General features: G+C 43.4%; 2 protein-coding genes across 2 annotated transcripts; one reads left to right on the top strand and one right to left on the bottom strand.

Moving 5' to 3' along the window:
- The first annotated feature begins 1,566 nt into the window (after positions 1–1,566).
- On the top strand, positions 1,567–21,244 carry LOC6612581 (lachesin). The gene is made up of 9 exons (XM_002037050.2): positions 1,567–1,674; positions 7,812–7,921; positions 8,027–8,212; positions 9,476–9,576; positions 11,564–11,655; positions 11,744–11,872; positions 16,619–16,738; positions 17,461–17,631; positions 17,960–21,244. Exons 1-9 carry the CDS (start codon positions 1,569–1,571, stop codon positions 18,595–18,597), a joined length of 1,653 nt encoding a protein of 550 aa, XP_002037086.1. The 5' UTR covers positions 1,567–1,568; the 3' UTR covers positions 18,598–21,244.
- Positions 15,838–17,326, bottom strand: LOC6612582. Its single transcript, XM_002037051.2, has 2 exons — positions 17,176–17,326; positions 15,838–16,345 (listed from the first exon to the last, which is right to left on the bottom strand). Exon 2 carries the CDS (start codon positions 16,335–16,337, stop codon positions 16,005–16,007), a length of 333 nt encoding a protein of 110 aa, XP_002037087.1. The 5' UTR covers positions 16,338–16,345; positions 17,176–17,326; the 3' UTR covers positions 15,838–16,004.
- Positions 21,245–21,266: the final 22 nt, after the last annotated feature.

Here is a 21,266-nt window from a genome sequence, read left to right as displayed (position 1 = left end):
TTAAGATGACTGGCATCCGCTGACATCTAGAATCTAGCGTCTATTGGATAATTAAGCCACTTTGTGATAGCTTTGACAGCCCTGACTTTCGGTCCTGTCACATCGTGGCCAAAGATGTGGTCCCCCAGCGAATTTGCGACGCCTCTGAGGAGCCAAAAAACTGACAGTTAAAGTTCAATTAAATTCCAGTGCAATCTTCCTATTTTCCCGACATTGAAATATTGAAAATTATGTCAATTGGGATTTCGATTGGGATTGTGTCGCCTGCTTATCTGGCAGAATGCAGAATGCACTTCGAAACTTTTTCCGCCCAACGCTGGCAAAGTTGCTCCTTTCGATGGCCAAATGGAAATGGGGTGGTGTGAGGTTAGGCGGCTGATCAACCACCGAATGTCAGCTGGAGGCCAGTTCGAAACGGACAACTTATGAGGACCTCCGGGAAAAGTAATTGGCCATGAATATGCGAAACTCAAAATGATTTAAGCGCATTTTGTAGACTAAATGCATACATGAATCGATGTGGGATGTGGCTAAGTGGTTGTATTATAAACAAATTGGGACAAAAGTCAGGGTTCAATAATGTAAATCAAGTAATTGATCTGCAGCTGAGAATATATCATTTCATTTGTTTGAAATCGTAAGGTTACGTTTTCTGGATAGATATTTTACTTGTCATTATTAAACATAATATGATTATAAAACTGTATTTTCTGCTTGAAAATTATATCTGTTAGCAAAGTCGGTAACCCTTGACCTTTGTTGAGGCCTATTGCAATGAGGCTTTCTAAATGAAGTTGCACATATATTGCTTGCTAAAATATATTGGTGAAATGGGGTATCCCAGGGACCTGTCGCAATCTCGAGTTCTTCACAACTGGCGCCCCACGCGCGGACCCTCCTGTCACTCCATTTGGACGCTGTGGTCGCAGGAGATTCTGATTCTGCCAGGCGGTGGCCAAATGCCACCACAGCTTGTAGCAATTGTCGTACCATTTGTCAGACGAATGTGGACGACACTCCTCCTCCGAAAGACACGGCGCCTGCGCTGCCAGGACATCTCCCCGCCGGCATCCTCGAGCTATGCGTTCCACCACGTGCCCGGCATGTGGATCGCATTCGGCACATGGTGGACGGCGTTCGATTCGAACATCCACTTCGACAATTGGCAACGAGGGTTCGTCATCAGGACATTCGGGACGGCAGTTCGGTTTTACAGTATCCAACGGCTAACGATTACGACAGGACTTCGTGTTGCTTCGTTAGAAGCTCGTGCCATTTCGGTGCCGTCGAGTGGTTCGTTTTCGGTCGTCCTCGAGGCCACAGGATGCTTATTCCGGCAGCTGCATCTTCAGTTGATCAACGTCGGCGCTGTCGGCTGGTTGAAAAACGGTCAAACGGAACTCGAAGCTGCACACTCGGAATACTCGCGTCCCTAAGAAATAATTATTAATATATAAAAAATACTCTACAGCAGCGAATATTTTTTTACCATTTTTTTAGTGCAGTGAAGCTGTTTTTTTTTTTCCGCGTGACGATCGCAAATGTGTTTGTGAAGTTATTAAAACCAAATGCCAGTCTCGGCGAAACGCTTGCTTCTGAACTTTCAGTTCACCAGGTGCGATCGGAATGGCAAAATGCTGATTCACCTGCTGCTCATCGTTTCGCTTCTGGAAGGTAAAAGGATCATTAGAGCGTAAAAAATATCGAAAAACTGAGCTTAAATGGATTGTACAAAATGTTGAGAACTATTGAGTGTGTTCTGGATTTTGATATTTCTTGATATTTCGAATTGAAAATAAAGAAACCCGAAAAGAAGTTATTTTACAATAAGAGTAAACTAGAAACTGTTAAAGGTTTCCGACAGACTTATTAATATAAGAATATAGTACTACTCAAAATCGACTCTGATAATAATATTAATTAACTGGAAAATGGTCATATATAAAATATTCTCGTATTCAAAGTTTAATTTGTTATAGTATGTAATATTTTCAAAGCGGATCGTTTTAATTACCGTCGGTCCGCTCATTTAAAAGTAATTCAGAAATATTCCAGTTCGCCCCGGATTCCGCATCATTTTAATACAAAAAAAAAAATCAAGCAAACACTCATCAACTATAAAGATCTATTGAATTGCTCTTACTTCAGTATAAAAATCTGTAAAACTTGTTCAATCAGCTGAAAACTTAATTTTTGGTGCTGCATAATGCAACCGGAGTATTAAAGTGAAAAAAAATCAGATCTGGTCGTTTGGCCTGATCCGTTTGAAGAGTGCTTATGGGTGTTATCGCGAGCTTATCAGGTGTTTATCGAGGCCGCATTCTGCCCGAGTGCAACCCTGCAATCAGTGTTGTGCAGCGACGGAAACGGAAATCGAACGGACGGACGGAATCCGGCGGGAAAGCGAACGCAAACCGACTTGATAATTGTTTCGCCGTATTGCGGGCCTATTGAAACCCCTAAATGATGGGTAGAGCGGGGAAAACAGGCGATTAATAACTGCTGGGGACTGCTTAATGCACTGTCATGGATACCATTCTCCATTCTCCATTTTGCATTTTGCCCGCTGCATTGTTGCCATTGCCAATTGCCATTTGGCATTAAAACGTATAAATAACAAACAAATAAATAAACAAACAAAAGACAACGCACAACATCGAAAACCGAACGCTGGCCATTCAATGGCGCTTTAATTGACTCACTCATCCACTTACATTTACATTTACATCTGCACTCACATTTTCAGAGCTGATCCCACTGATATCAGGATTCGAGCCAAATCTGTTCAACGCGAGTACAGTATGTTTCGAAAGTATAGAGCGGCTTAAAACGTAATTGCCGTTAATCATAGTAAATACATTTTTGTTAAGATTTTTAAAATGTTTGTTCAACAAATGTTCGTCCCTTTATTAAAACTACCTTCAGAAATCGTTTAATTTGCATTGAACCGTTTTCCCGTCAGACAACAAATGTTTGTCTCTTTATTAAAAGTATCTTCAGATGTCGGTTAATTTAACGATACACTGTCTGGTCACTGAATCGTGCGCACATATTTCTCGCCTCATTTTAATTGTGTAAAAATTATGTTTTCACCTTGCCCATTTTCCCGCCGTCACTCCCCTCTTACCACAATATTCCCTGGGCACATTTTCACCTGGCCGCCGGCGATTGCTGTTCCGATTGTCTGCCCATCGTATGATAATTGTAAAAAATGAAGTGCCAAATTGTTCACGTCGGCGCGACAATCACAAATACTTTCCTTCCTCGCATTAAATATTTACGGCGCGGTCTTTATTGTTTGCGATTCATTCTAAAAACAGTTGGCCCTTTGTTTTATTCCCCAGTCAATGTGGTTAAATCGTATCATTAATTTTGATTCGCTTTGGGGTTTTCAATGCGCCGAGGTAGATTTCCCTAGCCATTTGGATGGCTAGTAAACCGAACTAATTTAGAAATCAGCTTTATTATGACTCGATAAAACTTTAATAGACAAGCCGCCACTTATAAGATCACTGCGTGCTAAACTGTTTATTATGGCATATAAATTGAGAACAGAATACTTATGCAGTTCGATGCTTGTACCAATTAAACCTAGATTAAATCGTTTCGAAGTATTAAAATTCGCTTAATATTAAAGGTTACTTAAAATATGAATCCAATGCTGACCAGCCTTTGGATCACAATCTATTACAATATTTAACACGTGTCAATGGTGCGAAAATGGCTCGACAAAACCTCAGGAAGTCCAACTAGTAGCAAAACTATTCCCATAATGTTGATAATTATGCATGGACGTGGCCCACGCTTCGTCCTCGGTCCGCATAAATACGAAATACATGCAGATGTGCATATTTAAAGCACTTAAATCACGGCAAACAATAATTCCCATGCGACGATAATGCCGCAGATGGAAATGCTGTGGATGTAGGATGTAAACTGGCAGCTGATAATGATAAACATAAAAGTGAAAATAATTTTCAATTACAGCAACATTAATAACCGATAATAATCCTAAGCAAATATAATGTGCATGTGCGTGTTTGCTACTGTGTGTGCATATCAATGATATGCAAATTAATTGCCAAACAGGACACCCCCGCCCACAAAAACCACCCACCCACCGGATGTGAAATGTAAGCTAAACCGCAGTATGGCCAAATGGCGGGAGCGAGATAGCGCCATTAATGGCCATTCTGTTGCCGTCCCCCGAGTGACTTAATTGATACCAACAGCACCGGCAGTAACCACGATTTTTTGCACGCATAACAGAAATATGTTTCTCTCACTTCAATCTTTCTATAATTGTGGTATTTAAAAAAAAATATATATATATACTTTAATTTTTCCATATTCCACCTTCAAAATCGTTGAGAATCTGCTGGCTGCGTACTTTTAGCTTCCCGTGGCATACCAAAGTGTCATTATTTCACATTATTTTATTTACTGTGTATTATGCATTTCTTTTTTTTTAAGTTTTAACTCACAATTCCCTTTATCCTGCACTTATCATGTGTTTTTTCGTCGGCGGTTCTTCGGCTTTTAGCGCCTGCGGTCAGCGGGAAAAGCCGCAGACGGAGTTACTAGTTTTTTTCCGCTTTCCTGCGAGAAAAGTTGCTCTGTGCCGAAAAATGCACGTATTTTGTAATTAATTTTATGTGACGCCCAAAGAATAAAATTCGAAAATAGGGGAGAAAGGAATTGGGATTGAAGTAAGCGAATCGCACGAGGATGAGGAATGGAATTGAAGGTTTATTAAAGTTTTGTTTATTTTAAACAGCAATAACGGAAACAATATTAGATACATTTTTAAATATTTCGAAACCAAAATATATGAAGAGAAGGACCTGTCTTCTTGCACGAGAAACTTTGTCAATTATAGGGCAACCCTTTTCAAAACACCAAAAAAAATAAAAAAAAATATATTCCAGGAAAGTGTGAAACAGAAATCTAGACACAATTAATTGCGCGACATTTGTTAGGGAAAAAAGGGGAGAAGCCGAGAAATTTAAATTGAATTTTCGCCGGGAAAAGTGTAAGTTCAGTCGAAAACGATTTGTAAAAATGCTAATTTTAATGCCAACCGACATTCAATTGCCGGCTTTTCCTTGGTGCCGTTCTTTTTTCGCCCAAGTCATTTGTTTGTCTTGGCCAAAGCATGACTTTAAGGCCAAATTCGTTCTCTGTTTCAGCTTCAGCTTGCAGCAGGTTCGGTGTCTTTGGGTCTGGAAATCCACTCTGTTTGGCTTTCAAATTTGCCATTATCACCTATCATTGGTGCTTTGCCACTGGATTTGTGGGCCTGTTCAAGTGTGAGGCCATAAAAACCGAAGGGCCAGAGAAAAGGTAACATGGTACAGTGAAAGAAACCATTGAAACCTATATTCCTTGCGAACTAAGTGGCTTACAATTTCGTTGTCCAGGTCCATTGCGAAAACTTGCACAAGACGCTGTTCTGTAAACGAACTTATTTCTTTTAGTGCAGAAATCAGAGTTGCTGGTCTCCAGTCCCCACTGTCATTCCCATGCAGATTGGCATCTTTGTATCTTTGAATCGGATCGTGTGTGTTTACCTTGCCACCCACACATGTGAAACACCCAGCCAGCCGCCCAAATCTAATACGTTTCCTTGCTTAACTTTTGCCAATGTCCCGAGCCATAAATTTGCGTCGGCAAATCCTCATTGTCGTTGTGTGATTTAAACTTTTTTCCGAGCAAATGCGAAAAGGCGCCCCGGGATGTGAGCCAAAAATTGACAAGACGAGACTCGAAATGCTGGAGCCGAAAATTGAAATGAAGGCGGAGATTTATGAGGCGGGGGACCTGGATTTCGTATTTTGAGTGGTCCAAGCCCGGGGGTTAATTGACTCTGGCTCCTCTGGCATCTGAAAATCTGCCCAGCAGAAAGGCTCCAAGGATGCTGACCCACGACCAGAAGTCAGGCCAAAGTTCACAAACAACTGGATGAGAAGCATCGAGTGGTGGTTGGACTCCAGGGGGCGGGGGAGCGGCGACAAGTTCATTGGGATTGGCACAATGCTGGAAAACATCTTCGCCTGCATGCAGAGACTCTACGACAGATTGACAAACAAGCCGCAGTCAGCCAAGCAGCAACAGCATTTGGCATTTGCCGGAGGTGCGAGGGGCCAGGCTCCACTGTACCGTCCGCATGCACAACACTTTGGGGTGGTTACGAGCTTCCGACACCAAATCTCTGAGTTTGCTGCACTTGAAACTTAACGCACAGATTTTGTTTTATCAATAATGAAAACGATAAGCTGCAAAATTAATAACCTTGCTGCTTTTCTAATGGTTGACATTTGGAATGACAATTTCAAAGGCTCGGCCAATTGTGCAATAAAATCTTCAAAGAAAGGTAAATATTTGCTGCGCACTTTAACGGCAGCTATAAATTTACTTTGTTAATTCCGCCATTGTTTCTCACTGACGGCTTTGCGGGCATATCAACATTTAATTTGCCAATAAATCAATAATGAATTCAATCAGTGCGATCTCGAACAACACGCAGTGCAGCAATTAATTCGCCAATGAATGCATTCCCTTGCCGGAATAAATTTGCTTGAATATTTTTAGCTTGTGGTCGGCAAGTAGATTATCCAGATTATCAACTCTAGAACTTCCTGGGTCGGCGTTTTGCATTTGGCAGGCAGGCGGCAGGCGGCACACACATAGTCACCGAAAGTGCGATAAATCATGCCTCTGGCCAATTGAGTCAATTCAGCACATCTCGCCCTGCAACACTTAAACGCATATATATTTCTACACACAATACCCGCCCGATCTCCGGCAATCCGTTGGTGAGCCAACGGTTCTGTCTATAAATATTTAAATTTCAAGTTTGCCAAAAGTTTTTTGCATGCATTACGATGATGCAGACGCCGAAGCGGGATTCTCGGGTTTTCGGGTGGAGTTTGCGGCCAGGACAGCAGTCGTGCGTACAGCAGTCGCTGTCTGGTGAATCCCTTCGAGCCACTCCATTCAATTTCATTCATACACCTTAACGGGGTCCCTCGGATTCTTCATCTTCATTTTTTAGTTTACAATCGTTACAACATTAAAATCGGCCATTAGATTAATATTCATTATAATAAACTAGTGTAGTTAGCGGGCTTGATGAGTTATCGTTATTTTTTAAAATATCCCGCAGAAATGAATATTATGTAAGAGTATTAACCCTCTTCACTGTCTTCCTTCACTATTTGCATATTTTCTTTCTTTGGTTTACGGCCTGGAAAACTTTTTTGCAGCACTTGCAAGTGAAATGTTTGATTTTCGATGATTCAATAAATTATTTATATTTGCGTGTGCCCCGTGCCCGAAGCCGTTCTCGTTTACGTAACCGTATCCGTACCCGTTGTCTCGTCCGTCCACTTGCCCGAGCTCCGGATTCTCGTTTCGCGGAGAGTCAAAGTGCCGTAGTCGTACTGCCAGGCAGCCCAGCCGGATGTCGATCTTCAATTAGCCGCCGCAGCTCTTTAAATTGTCTGCCGCCGGTCGTCTGGCATAGTAAAGTTGTTGGCAAGGCCGGAATGCAGTGGGTGGGTGGGAGGTGAGCTGGTGGGTAGAAGGCTGGTTACGGGGCACATTTAAAAGCGATAAATCACGGACTTTTTGGCAGACGCAACATGGGAGGCGGCGGGCATGGTATTTCTGGGGGGATTATTGCGCAGGGAAGGGCCTTGAATGCATTGCCAGTGAACTGGCGCGATATCATTAACTGCCATACACACACACACAGCTGGAAAAACACACACCGCTGCACTCTAATCTCGCTCCTTTTTTCATTCTTGCAGCAATTGGCGCCTTTCAGCCGGAGTTCGTGGAGAGCATTTCCAACGTGTCCGTGGCCGTCGGACGCGATGCAACCTTCACGTGTCACGTCCGACATTTGGGCGGCTATCGGGTAAGTCATCAGTTAGCGCCAGTGCACTGGAAATCATCCAGCGTGCATGCAACTAAGTATTTTCCGAGAGTTTGTGATGTCGAATTAAACATACTTTCCAATAAGGTGGGCTGGCTCAAGGCCGACACCAAGGCCATCCAAGCCATCCACGAGAACGTAATCACGCACAATCCTCGCGTCACGGTCAGCCACTTGGACCAGAACACGTGGAATCTGCACATAAAGGCGGTTTCCGAGGAGGATCGCGGCGGCTATATGTGCCAACTGAACACGGATCCGATGAAGAGCCAGGTGAGTTTGCTAATTGCTAATTTCAGATGCACTGCCGTATACTTAATAAAATTACGTATACGCACTGTAGTTCGCTTAGTTTTTAAGACTAGACTACTTTATTGCCGCATTGAAACTGAAGGGGTTCAACAATTATATTCAAACGAAAATTTGAAAATTGGTTGCATAACTCTGATTAGTTTTCTGTCTGCCCTGCTTTTCAATTCATATCTCATATACAGATTTTTGGCACGACCCTCATCGGTGTTGTGCACGTTGTGGTGAAAATGATATTCCCATTTTCCGATCCATTCTTTTCATGCGGCATTAAACGGTGGAGGGAAATGCGAATGCATTGAGCTGTTGTACTTGCCGCTGTTATTGTTTGTTCGCCACCATTTCCCCCTTCGATTTCCCACATTTTCCACCTACTTATTCTTCTACTTGTTTGGGGAAAGGAAAGCGCAGCAAATCGAAAGCGAAAACTATGCGAAAACAGCGGCGAGGAGGAAAATGTTGGGCCATATAAATTGGCAGCATCATGTGCGCACACATACTTGTATGTGTATAAATTTTGTTTGTTTGTGTGCGTATTTGCGGCGTGTGTGAATGGGTGTGTCCGCTCACACGTACACTCGTGTGTCCAGCGAAGTGAAGTTTATGGTGCCAATAAAATGTATTTCATGCTTCCTTAATTTTTATTTGCACTTTTACGCTCTTCACAACAACAACAACAAGAACAACGGCAGCAGGGTCAAAGTGCACCGCACTGCCCGCCGCCCCCCTTTGCCACACCCGCACCGTCCCGGCTTAAACTATTTACCTTGGCTTAGTTTATTCCTAGTTTATTCGACATCACTTCGCTTCGACATCACTCCGCTTTACTCGCCATATAAAACACTTTGCCGTTACTCCTGCTTTACGAGCCACTTGCATAATCAGCCAAGATTACACTGAAGAAAATTTCAATAATCTTTTTTCATATGTTACTCTTTTATATAAATAGAAAATAAGCAATACAGGTCGAGTAATTATTTTACAATTTCACGGTTAATTTCCCAAACATTTCATTAATACAAAATTTCAAATTAAAGTCTATAAAGATTAAAGTATATAAAGAATTATAGAAAGATTTGGGATTTTCTCACCGTGTACTTGGCTCTGCCCTTGTCCCTTTAGTAATTTGTGATCATTTAAGTGAGTGGAATGAAATCCGGTGCGTGCTAATGTTTTTGCTCGCTGGTGTCTTATATTTGTGTTTTGTCTTATTTTTGGTAATTGTAGATTGGCTTCCTGGACGTCGTGATTCCGCCGGACTTCATCAGCGAGGACACCTCCTCCGATGTGATTGTGCCGGAGGGCAGTTCCGTGCGATTGACATGTCGGTGAGTATGTACCGTATATGGTTTTAGCTTGGGTCCTAGCATTCGCAGGGAATTATTAAAGCATACTTGTTTTCAATAAATAATTGAATAGACCATTCAACGGGATAAGCCCATTCAATCGTTTCCATAAATAGGAGTACCAAGTACATCATTACGTAAACTATTCTCTTATTGACTTAAAGTAATACCTAGTTCAGTTTTGACTTTGGCTATTAAATGCCAGTTCCCATTCGCAATCTACGTTTCCATTTTTTTCCTCTCAACTTCCATTCTCCTTCCGTGTAATAATGTCAACAAATTAAGTGACACTTCATTTCTCTTGATTTAGCACCGAAACTCCTTGGCCACCCTGGGGCTAAGCCCGACGACGGGTATGCTAGTTTTCCGAACAAGCAGGGATTTCGCTTAGACTTGTAAGCGTGCGTACCATTTAAGGGGTCCTACGGCATTAGGGTATTACCAAAAACCGTTTCTAATTTATGCTCTTGGTTTTGGGGTGATTTTTGGTGGCTGATTTATGAACTTGACCGCAACCACGAAGTGTTGCTCTCTTTTTTTAACGATTTAACCGCAAAATGATGAAACGATGGCGATAAGCGCACTTTTCCCGCTTTTCCATGTGTTAATGTGCGAGTGTGGAAAGCTATTAGAGGACTTGTCTGCGAAATTCCTCTTTTGTTTTCTGTTCATTTTTAATGCCACTTAGTGAAAATCCCTTAAAATGAATTCAACTTTTACGTAACGAGCATTAAAAGCATCGACTGGTAAACTTTAACGAAATTAAACCTTCCTGTTGAGAGTTATTGAAATATTTACATGGTTTCCGGAGGTACTTGAATAGAAAGAAATTTACTAGCTAGTAAATTTGGCGAACAAAATTTAACTTTGTCCAAAAGAGACAGTCATAATTCCCTTAAATTTTGTTAGATTAAAGACAAAGAGACTTTCCTTAAACGAACCCAAGAAGGTCATTTAGCGAGGGCCACTCCGAGAGTTGTTGTATAACTTGCTGAACCGAAGTGAAATTTGCTTTGTCTAGCCGTCCTTGGGCCATGCAAATTGCACTTAGTTGGGCTAAAAAAGAGAGACCGTCTTGGCCCGGCTAAACATAGCCAAGAAACTGCCGCTGACTGCTAACTGTTGGCCCATTGTATTGCTCATGTGTATAGGAGTTTCTGTGTATCTGTGTTCTGGCTGATTTTCTTTTTAGCCATTTTGCATCTGTTTGCGGCATCATAAAAATTTACCACACCCGTGTCTGGTTTGCTGTTGAACAACTGCTGTCTTAACACGCATCTCCAGGACGTACCTACTACTGCTTGATATTGAAGGGTATGTTGTCTAGGCGATTGGTAGATTTCAGTTCCCTCGGACATTAAAAGCGATTGAGTGCATTCTTTGTTGGTATAATTTGAAGGTTTACAGAGCCATATCCTAGAAATACCAATGAAATATTTTTTATGATATAATATATATTATACAGAGAGAGTCGAGATGTCGATCAATGTTTCGAAGGGTTTTCAAAGTGCACCACACACTTGAGCGCCTGCTGGCTTTAAGCGTATTGCCTGCCCGCTTTTCCGCTTTCCCACCCAGCCTTCGCATTGCACAAAAGTTTTTGCTCCAACCGAGGCACAATGGAGTCCTCGGCTGAAGCATCGTCATATTAAATTTAATAAGCCACTGAACTTGAATATTTTCCATTTGGCATCTCGGCACTTCCATTTGGCGCTTCCCATTTCCATTTGCCATCAACATTGTGGGGGCGTGGCCAGTTGGTTCATGGTTTATGGGTGCCTAAATGGTTTCCGATCTCGAGGTGCTTGAGCCGCAGTTGAGAACAGAAAGTGTTACCTGAAAAACAGCCAATTTGAATTCAAAGGGCGAGCATAGGTAAATCCATTTGTGGGCATTTTTTAATTTTAGTTCTTTTAGTTGCCAGCTTATATGGATCCCTCACTGTACTCTTGTCGCATTTTATTGGCAGGGCCCGCGGCTATCCGGAACCGATTGTCACCTGGCGGCGCGAAGACGGCAGCGAAATTGTCCTGAAGGACAATGTGGGCACTAAGACCCTAGGTAAGTATCCAGTTCGCAGGACATTTGCGCTTTTCCGGGCTAAACGTATATTTATTGTTCCCGCCTTCCCGTTTCCGCACACTTGCAGCGCCCTCTTTTCGCGGCGAGGTGCTGAAGCTATCAAAGATCTCGAGGAACGAGATGGGCTCCTATCTGTGCATCGCCTCCAACGGAGTACCGCCATCGGTCTCAAAGCGCATCTCCCTCAGCATACACTGTGAGTATTTGCCTCCTCCGTTCTGGCACTGCGCCATTAATTAGAGAAGCCTGCGGTTGGTCAACTCTTTTCGGTGTCGGTGTTGCATCCTCGTGTCCATCCTCCGCTGCATACACATCCGCATCCCGTCACTTCATCTTCCCCATCGCCATCATGAACATCAGTCAGCCAGCTGGGTTTTGGCCACGGCAGCTGTGGCGTTTATCTTACATTAGGTTCCTACACTGCGACTATCGGGAAGAGGCGAACAATTGGATTACGTTAAAGAGTTCCCATACTGTAGGATCCTTGGCCCTGCAAATATTTATATATTTTGCTAAATATTTTAACGAAGCGGGCTGCTAACTTTATTTGAATTTGGCCCACGAACTCCTTCGTTTCTTCGGTGTACGGAAAGACCTCGGTGGCGCAAGGAGTAAATGGGAATAATGCGGGGGCGGTGTGATAAAAGGCAAACGCCAGAAGACAGAAGGTAAACTCGGGCCCTAGCTGCTCTATGTGCCGTGCTAACTCGATTGTCCTTGTTGTAATCCGTTTAAATCCTGTCACTGATACCGGGCATTACCTGCTTCGTCTTTGCTTGTTGTTTTTTGTTTTCTTTTTTTCACAGGTGGGGAGACGGGTCTGCCCCTCTTTGGTGGGCCACAGCTTTTTTGTCAAACTGTCTGCAGCACGTGCTGCTCCTGCCCACTTTCCTACTATTTTTCGCAGCCCCCTTTTTGCCAGCTTGCCCCGTAGTTCTGCTGGCCCCACCCTAGCACTTTTGACTCCACTGCCATGTGGCAGTTCACTCAATCATCAAGGCAGTCAAAAGAGGTGTGGCAAGGGCGGCTTGTGGGTGGCACTGCGTTTGTTTGTTCTGCCCCTCTTTCTTCATCGCCCTATTTGGTTTTCGGATCGTTTTCCAGTGCAGCACTTCTTCTTCGTGTCCACCCTAGGAGTAAGGTGGCAAAATCACGCCTCTTAACATTTTGACATTGTGTTAATGCGGTCTTTAAGCGGCACTGCGTGCATGTGTGTCGGCACAACTTTAACCTTTGTCCTATATATACATACAATATCTGAGCCATGCAATGTACTACAAATAGTATTAAATTTCACTTTTATATGTTTAATTTTCTAAACTCTTTTGTAATCCACTTGGCTCTTCCAGAACTTGATATTATAAAAAGTTATACCAATTAACTTTTTACTGGCAAATGGTACCTCTACATTTTAGAACAACAACAATTTTACGATTTGGCAGCATCAAAGGACACATTTTTTTGGGGAGTATTACTGTGGTCGCAACCATTTGAGTGCAATCTTTTGGACCGCTTGTCAGCAGTAAACAGTCACTGGTTAGCAGTTATCTGCAAGGAGCAGCCGAGGCAGAGACCTGGGAAAACTTTTTGATCAACTCGAGAGTAGCGAGTTCCCCGCGTTTTACCCTGATTTCCCTGCCCCCTCCACTATACCCCGTTTCCGGTGCGTGTTTACTTTTCCTGTTGCCATTTTGCAACAACTTCCTTGCAATTTGTTTGCCAAAGAGTTGGTGGATCCGGAAACTTTTGGTGGAGTCAGTTGCACGAGCTGGTTCAGTTGCAGATGCCTTGCCGCTGCTGCAAGTAGCTGATAAAAATGCACGGCTAAAAAAGTGATCATCTTGCGGCTTAGAAGATATATAAGGTACAACCACACGTGTTTCTGGTGGCTTTGGCTTTTCACCTTGCATTGTTTTGTATAGCTGAAAGATCTTTTAGACTTTATTATTCAACATTAAAGTAGGACACACTTTTTTGCAGTGTTTAAGTCTGCCGCATTCCGCCTTTCACGCTTCCGTTGCACTGTGTTTTCCGTTCGTCGGCCTTTTGGCCGTTTCCCCTAATTAGCTGCACCTATGGGATGTGCAACAGGAACTGGCAACGTGCCGCATCCCAGCAGCAACATGCAACTTCCCGCGCGCAAGCTGACGTTTGCCTTGTGTAACACTGTATCTTTAACCAGACTGGAAATGCCATCTTCGTCCTTATTTTCAGTCTTGGTCACGAGGCACGTTTGGTTCCCTGCCTGCCACGCCTGCTTTGTTGTGCAACGCCCCCGTCATGAGTTGTAAACCGAACAGACAGGAAATAAACGCAGCAAAATGACAAAAATCACGTTCGTTTGAAAGCCACCAAAAGAGTGCAGAGTAGAGAAAAGAAATGAAACCGACGAGCTTGGACCACTTCCCTAACAGATCCCAGCACCCTTAAAGCGTCAGATCATTCGGGGACCTTATTATCCTTTCGATGTATGTCACTCAGACAGTTTAGGTCCAATCCTATGCCCGTGAAGCGCACTGTAAGCCGACTAACCGCTTACAGCACGTATGGGTTCAGAATTTTTGTCACCTTCGGCCAACTCAAGCTCTCCAAAACAATTGCCCGAAATGCGAGTCTGGTGCTCCAGATTGCTGGGAAATTTTTAGGGTGAAAACTGGGCAAATTCGGGGCGACAGTTGGCAAGGAAAAGAGAGCACGTGGGCCAGGGGGCGTGTGGCAGCAGTGGCAGGAGTGGCAGCAGCTGACGACGTCATTAGTGCATATTTGTGGCTTTGTTTGCCGCAAATCGGGCGGCTGCAGAGCAGGAGCACCTGGCCAAATGGCTGAATGGCCCAAAGGTGAAAGGTGAAAGGTTGAAAGGTGGCCGTTGGCCAGGCAGGAACATGCTCAGAATAATCATTGCAAAATTGCAAATCGCCCAGCGAAAGTGCCGAGGTACTGCAGGTCCTTTATCCGGCATAAATGCACTGAGGACAGACCCTAAATGTGGCAGGTTTCCAGGACTCTTCCCCAGTTCACGGATCCCCGATCCACATATGGATTAAAGCAGCGACAGTCGGTCCAGAAACCACCTCAAAATCGACCAGAAGCTGACGACTTTGCCGTATTCACTCGGAAAAGTTATGCCATATATTCGAAAATTATGAAACATGATTAAAATGTAAACATGAATTTCCAAATTTACTTGTCGTTTAATACAATGGCATTGCACTAGAAACTTTTGATGCATCTATTCAAAATCAAACCATTTAATACACCTAATATTATTGTTCATAAATTCAATTGTCGCTTTATAAAGTTTTAAATTTATGTTATTTAGGGTTTGGAGAATGCAGATTTTAAATAATTGATCATTATTTAAGTGTGCTTCGGCGCTGGCAAAAAGCAAAATTGCAACCTAGTTATTTTATATGCATAAATGAAATTTAAGAGGGCTAAACACAAGCGGCTATAGAGATAGTTGATGGCTCAGACAGAGCGCAGTCGGCCATGTAAATCAATTAAAATCCTCTGGCTGGGAAAGTCCTTGCGCCAGGACGAAACACGGAGTTGCACGCTGCTGGACCAGCAATCAACTATCAATGCACATGGCCGCAAATGTCTTAAGGGCAGGGGCAAGTGGGTAGAAGGAGAATAAATGAAGACAATGTGCAATCTGTGAGCTGTTAGCTGCGGGGCAGGGTACTCGCATTTCGGTCCTCTGGCAGGTTTTACAAAACCACCAATTTTGGTCAGGACCTCCCCCGAAATGCCAGTCCCTTCGGGACCCGGACTAAGTGACAATAAATACGAAAGTTGGGCCATCGGCAAAAGAGTTGTCAATGCAGCACCGTTCGACGTCCTCTGCATGAACTGCATTCTGATGAGTTCTGGAAAATGAGTGGAGAAATTTTGGCGGAGGGAAGTCGGGAGAAAAGCGGAAAAAGCCAGGAGCGCACACCATCAAATTATGCCACACTCAATTGGCCCTCAAGTGCGCTAGCCAACTTTTGTTCTGCCCTCAAAGGGAGTCCCTTTTGAATGGCCGATGGTTGCCATATTGAAGGGCTTAGTTAGCATACAGAGCAATGAGTATAAAATATTATTAATAAACGCTATGTCTATATAACGGCAGTCGAAAATTATTCCAGAAGTGATCTCATAGAAGTGGCTTGATTCTAAAATTCCTCTTTGATGTTAACGTGCATTCATTTAATTTGGAACAAATATCATTTGTAAAATAGCTTTTGTTAACGGTCTGAAATAACAAAATATAACAACATTGCATCGCACAAAACGAGGTCAAAATATATAGTGATGGGGATATTTAGTTTCTTGGGAGCCCTTGGTTATTTGAGTTCTTCCTCCTCCCCGAAGGATCCTTCGTCCTTATCAGTCCCCTTGAGTTCCCGCTTGATCGGATTACCGATTCGCACATTGATGATCCTCTCCTTGTCCTTGCGGCTGTTTCCCTTTAAGGACTTAACAGTGACGCCCAGGACAACGCAAGCCACAGTGGCCACCCCCACGCACATCAGAGCCTTGTGGGCGGGTCGCATGTTGCCCAGATTATTGCCCAAGTTGCCCAGGCTGCCCAATCCTCCCAATCCTTTGGGCGCAACTCTAAGCAGAATACCCAGCTGATCCGTCAGGTTGGACAGAAACTTTGAGTAGTCCGACATCCTCGACACTGCAGGAATATGTAATCATCCAAATTAATGACAATCATTATGAATGGGAAATATTAGACGATATATATTCGAGATGATGTTTATGAAAATGTTTATAAAAACATCCTATATGTGTTGATTGGGTTTGGTAAAGTAGAGAGCATAATTACATTGACCGAGCTGACCAATCTGAGCCAATTTGATGGCCGATCGCTTGACAGCATTTGCTTTACTTGAACACCTCACAGTGCTGGAACCACCAAACTCATGCCCAAACCTTCATCTCGTTGCAGTTCATCCGGTCATCCAAGTGCCGAATCAATTAGTCGGCGCACCACTTGGCACTGATGTCCAAATCGAGTGTCACGTCGAAGCCTCGCCCAAATCAATTAACTACTGGATTAAGGACACGGGTAAGTGAGTGCGAGCGGAGTGCCGAGACCGGTCTGCCGATACGTATATATATATGCGAATATATATATATATGAATATGTACGGTCATTTATATACATATGTATATGTGCCTATACGGACAGATGGGTACACACATCTATGCAGATGTCGGGCTCCGGGGCCGAACGCATCATTACTCCAACATCGATTCGAATCGAAGCGCTTGGCATTGTCATTAGTCAGTTGTCAGATTGCGGCACGTTCGCTCGTTGCAGGTGGTGCAGTTTGGTGGCGGTGGTCCGGGGACTTCCAGTACTCCGAGTCGGACTGTATCCCCCGGAATACCTAAATTTCAATCATTCTCAGTACGCCTATGCGTATTCTACACTAAACTAGTTGAAAGAGGTCACACAAGAACTGATGCTTATTACACTTATTTTGTTAAGTTTTCACTCACACAAGTTTCCACAGTAGAGTTTCCTTGGGGAAATGCTCTTATTTTTCAACAAAATTATTTAAGATGTGCACTATAGAAGAAAATAAAATGAAGTTAACTTTTTGATCCGTAGAATATTCTAACATTTGACAGATTTCGAGTCACAGCTTACTTTCTATTGATATGATTTCTACGCGAGTTACATTGTTAGAGTTGTATTTAGAGCTAGGAAGGACAAATTATAAATCTATGAATGATAAATTGCTAAAACCGAACCACATACCATATATTAAAACCATCCACCAGGTGAGATGATTGTGACATCGGGCAAGTATCATGTGCAGGAGAGCTCGCAGTCCATGTACGAGACTAAAATGTCAATGATAGTCAGGAAGTTCCAGAAGGACGACGTCGGATCCTATCGCTGCATCGCCAAAAACTCACTCGGCGAAGTCGACAGCAGTATCCGCTTATACGGTGAGTTTTTCAGCACCTCTCCATCAATGTGCAATAAACGAGGGCCCAACAGCAGAGGTGTAACAATTAAGTGCATGCCTTCGGTTTGGTATAAAATACCGACATTTATAAGAGCAATATTCAAATGTATTATTTTATTCAGTTTGGCCAAGGAATATGACCGAATGATTTTAAATTGTTAATTTTCCTTTTGACATTGCTATTTACCTGGCCTCCATTGTTTGGCCTGGAATCCGCGAAATGGAACGTATTTGCACCTTTGTTTCAATTACATTTTCTCATTCGCTACTTCGTTTTTTCGTTTTTTTTTTTTCGCGCTGCCCTACAGAAATCCCCGGACCGAATCGTAATAAAAATCCGCTGAACGGCGGCGGAAAAGGAGGTGGAGCGGGCGGAAGCCTGGATCCGGATGCCAATGACATTTTGAAGCAGAAACAACAAGTCAAAGTCACCTACCAGCCGGAGGACGAGGAGCTGCAGTACGGATCCGCCGAGGATTTCGAGGCGGAAGGTGGCGAGGGCGGGGGCTTGACGCCGTTATCGCCGCACGTTTACTACACCAGCGGCAATAAACCGGCCACACATAAGCCGGGCAACTCCGGCGGCAATCAGCATCTACATCAGCAGCACCACCATCACCACCACCACAACAACCAGCAGCACAGTGGTGGGGCAGGTGGTGGCCCAACTGGCGGTGAGTCGGGGTCACTTGGCGGCGAAATGGGTGGCATCACCCGCAAGCCACCGCCATATTACGGTGGCAATACGGAAGTACGAGGCCCCATTGACAACAACGAAATGAGCTCAGGCTCCGGAGACTCGCGATTGCGTCGAGGTCACCACTTGCCCATTCTCCTCCTCCCATTCACGCGGCTCATCCTGGTCAGGAGTTGGCACTGCCGACATACGTTCTTAATGGGCTTGTCGCAGGCTTGCCTGCCCGGGCTTTTGCTCAGCCTCTTATAATACGCAGTCTAATAGAACCACCAGTACATTCGACAGGAGAATCAACAAAACATCACTGCAGCGAAGAAAGTCGTGGTCTTAGGGTCGGTCCCTACTACAGGACATTCATCAAGCACACACACTATCAATCGAAAGCTAGTTGTAGTGTGCAACACTCAGTTTAAGGATATCAACAACACTTTCACCAACGCACATATGCATCCGAGAAACGCCTACAATGGAGTTATTTGAACGCTGTCTAAAAACTTCGGCAACGAAACACAACACACATTAAGAGCTTTGCAATTCATTCTCGATCAGATAGCACAAATTATAGTGTGAAGGTCGAAGGTTCTAAGCATCTAACTACATTCATACCAATCGTTCAGCAACGACATTTTCACAGACAGTTTCTCAACCGTAATGAGATCGCGTACATAAAACAAACATGTTGTAGTAGAAAATGTTAAATTGTTTATAACGTAAGGGAAAAACAAAAAACAGGGATGGTATTTGCACGCATCCATATTTAGTGAATGTATTTGACGCAAGAATTTCTAGTGTTATTGAGACATTTTTAAGGGGGTTGCACGGTTAATGAATCACAGCTAGCCTAAGGTAAAATGGTTCCCTAAAGCATTTACAGTGAAGAAAAATCAGATTGGGAAATGTGGGGTTTTTTTTAGAGCAGAAATATGAAATGAATTTTGTACCAAGATAGCGCGATAGGAGAAAACGCTTTATTTATTGCTTTCAAGTCCACAACTTTGATTGTACTCATTATCAATCAACCCTTTTTGTTGATTTTTCTCATTTATATTTGGCGACTGTCACACCTTCTTGCCAATTTCCAATTTCCCAAACCGATTTACAAAACTCTTGAAAGGTCAATTAATATAGAAAAGTAACACAGAACAAGAGGAACCCAATTTCTTTTACTTTGCGTTTGTCATTCGTTGATTTGGGCTACTTCCAGCTGCCTTTTGTTGATTTGTACAACTTTGATTGACACTTGTGAGGTTCCGCGAAAGGGTGGGAGTTTATGATAAATAGACCCAGAACTTTTTCTAATTTATTTTTTGTCAGCAGATTTGTTAAATGTGTTGCTGCTGTACCTTAAAATATAAACACATTTCTTGTTTCGATGCAAATGGTTTACACACAAACTGCGATGCCCTTTAACCCTTTCATACACAGCTTGTAACCCCTTCTTACCAACTATTTCTTGGTGTTTGCCAAAAGTTTTTCTTTACTCGTGCTTTATTTCCCAAGTCTTTGCAGAGGAGTGTTTTTTTTTCTTTTTTTGTGGCAACGTCTTGTCTTTGCAGCTGAGTATGTGTGTGTTTATGCGTGGTGCTATGCATGTGTGTGTGTTTTTTTTTTCAAATGTGTGTGTGGCAGCTGTGGGGCACAAGTTGTGGACACAGAAAACTCTCGGCTCCCATCTGCGTTGCATTTGCTTTTGATGAATTACTTGCATGTCAGTTAACCACACACACATCACACCCACACAGCTACGTTTTTAATGAAATGAAAACTTTTTGGCAAAGTGAATTTCATTGTAAGCATTCCCAAACCTCGAGACCCCCAAAAACCCAAAACAATCCGCTGCCAGAACTTAAAACTAAAATAAAAAAAAAACAAAAAAACAACGGGACAGCTACAAATATACAAAACCGCCAAAAGCTGCCACTGATGATGATAATAAGACGCTGACAACCGCAGCAACAGCTAAATGAAGATCGGCAGCAAAAGGCGGCAAAAGACCAAATAAACATGTCGCCAAATCCAAACCAAAATGTGGGGCTGTCTTAGCTACGTTGTTACACATTGCACGGACCCCCAAGAAAAGGAAGCAAAGCTGCAACGGAGAACATCGGGAACTAGTCAACCGGCAGCAACACTTTTCCTGATGTTGCAAGTTGCTGTTCCTGCCACCATTGTCCATTGATGATGTTGTTGCTGCTCGTGTTGATGTTTGTCGGGCTTCTCATGTTGCTCATGTTGCAGGAAAGGCTCTGCTCTGCTAACGCCCACGTTGGGCGCCAGCTGTGACGAACTGTTTTCCAGCCTTCTGCTCGCTTCGAATTGCAACGACTAGCTCAGCCAGTTTGTTCGTTCGTCCCACCAAAATTATGATTTGTGCGATTGGCAGACCAAACGGAAGTCAGGGTGTCAGATAAGATAAGCTTCATTGTCAGGACACTTCGATAATGGGCTCCGCAACTTCTCGCCGTCTTCTGCGCGGCGTTACTTCCTCGTCGTCTTTCCTTCGTTGTTCCGTGTCGTCCTTGACAGCGGACCCCGTGCTTGCGCCGTTTCCTTATAGGCCGCGGGAACCTGTTATTTCCTCTTTTGCGCACGGGCTGCTCGGGTATAAGGTCCCACAAATGTCTGAGCAAACTTCACCGACTACTTCAATAGTAATGAAGACACGACTCTTCAAGAATTCACCTGCCAGTCGCTGGATTTCCTTTTGGATAGGTCTCAGAAAATATTATAGCTCGATGCTGTGGACGCATTGTGTGTGCAAGCTCCTCACGCTACTCCAATAATAACGAATTGTTTTTAACATTTTTTTAGGCTGTTATAAAGTGTTTATATATCGCCTGCAAAAATCCGTCAATCCTAGTTGCCTAAGTTTAATTATTTGTATATGTATGCTCAACGGTCCTTGATTATTCCCACTC

This window comes from Drosophila sechellia, chromosome X, assembly GCF_004382195.2.
Source record: "Drosophila sechellia strain sech25 chromosome X, ASM438219v1, whole genome shotgun sequence".
In the NCBI taxonomy this organism is placed as follows: Eukaryota; Metazoa; Arthropoda; class Insecta; order Diptera; family Drosophilidae; genus Drosophila; species Drosophila sechellia.
The sequence above is the reverse complement of the archived record's forward strand: the minus strand, read 5'-3'. Positions and strand labels throughout refer to the sequence as shown.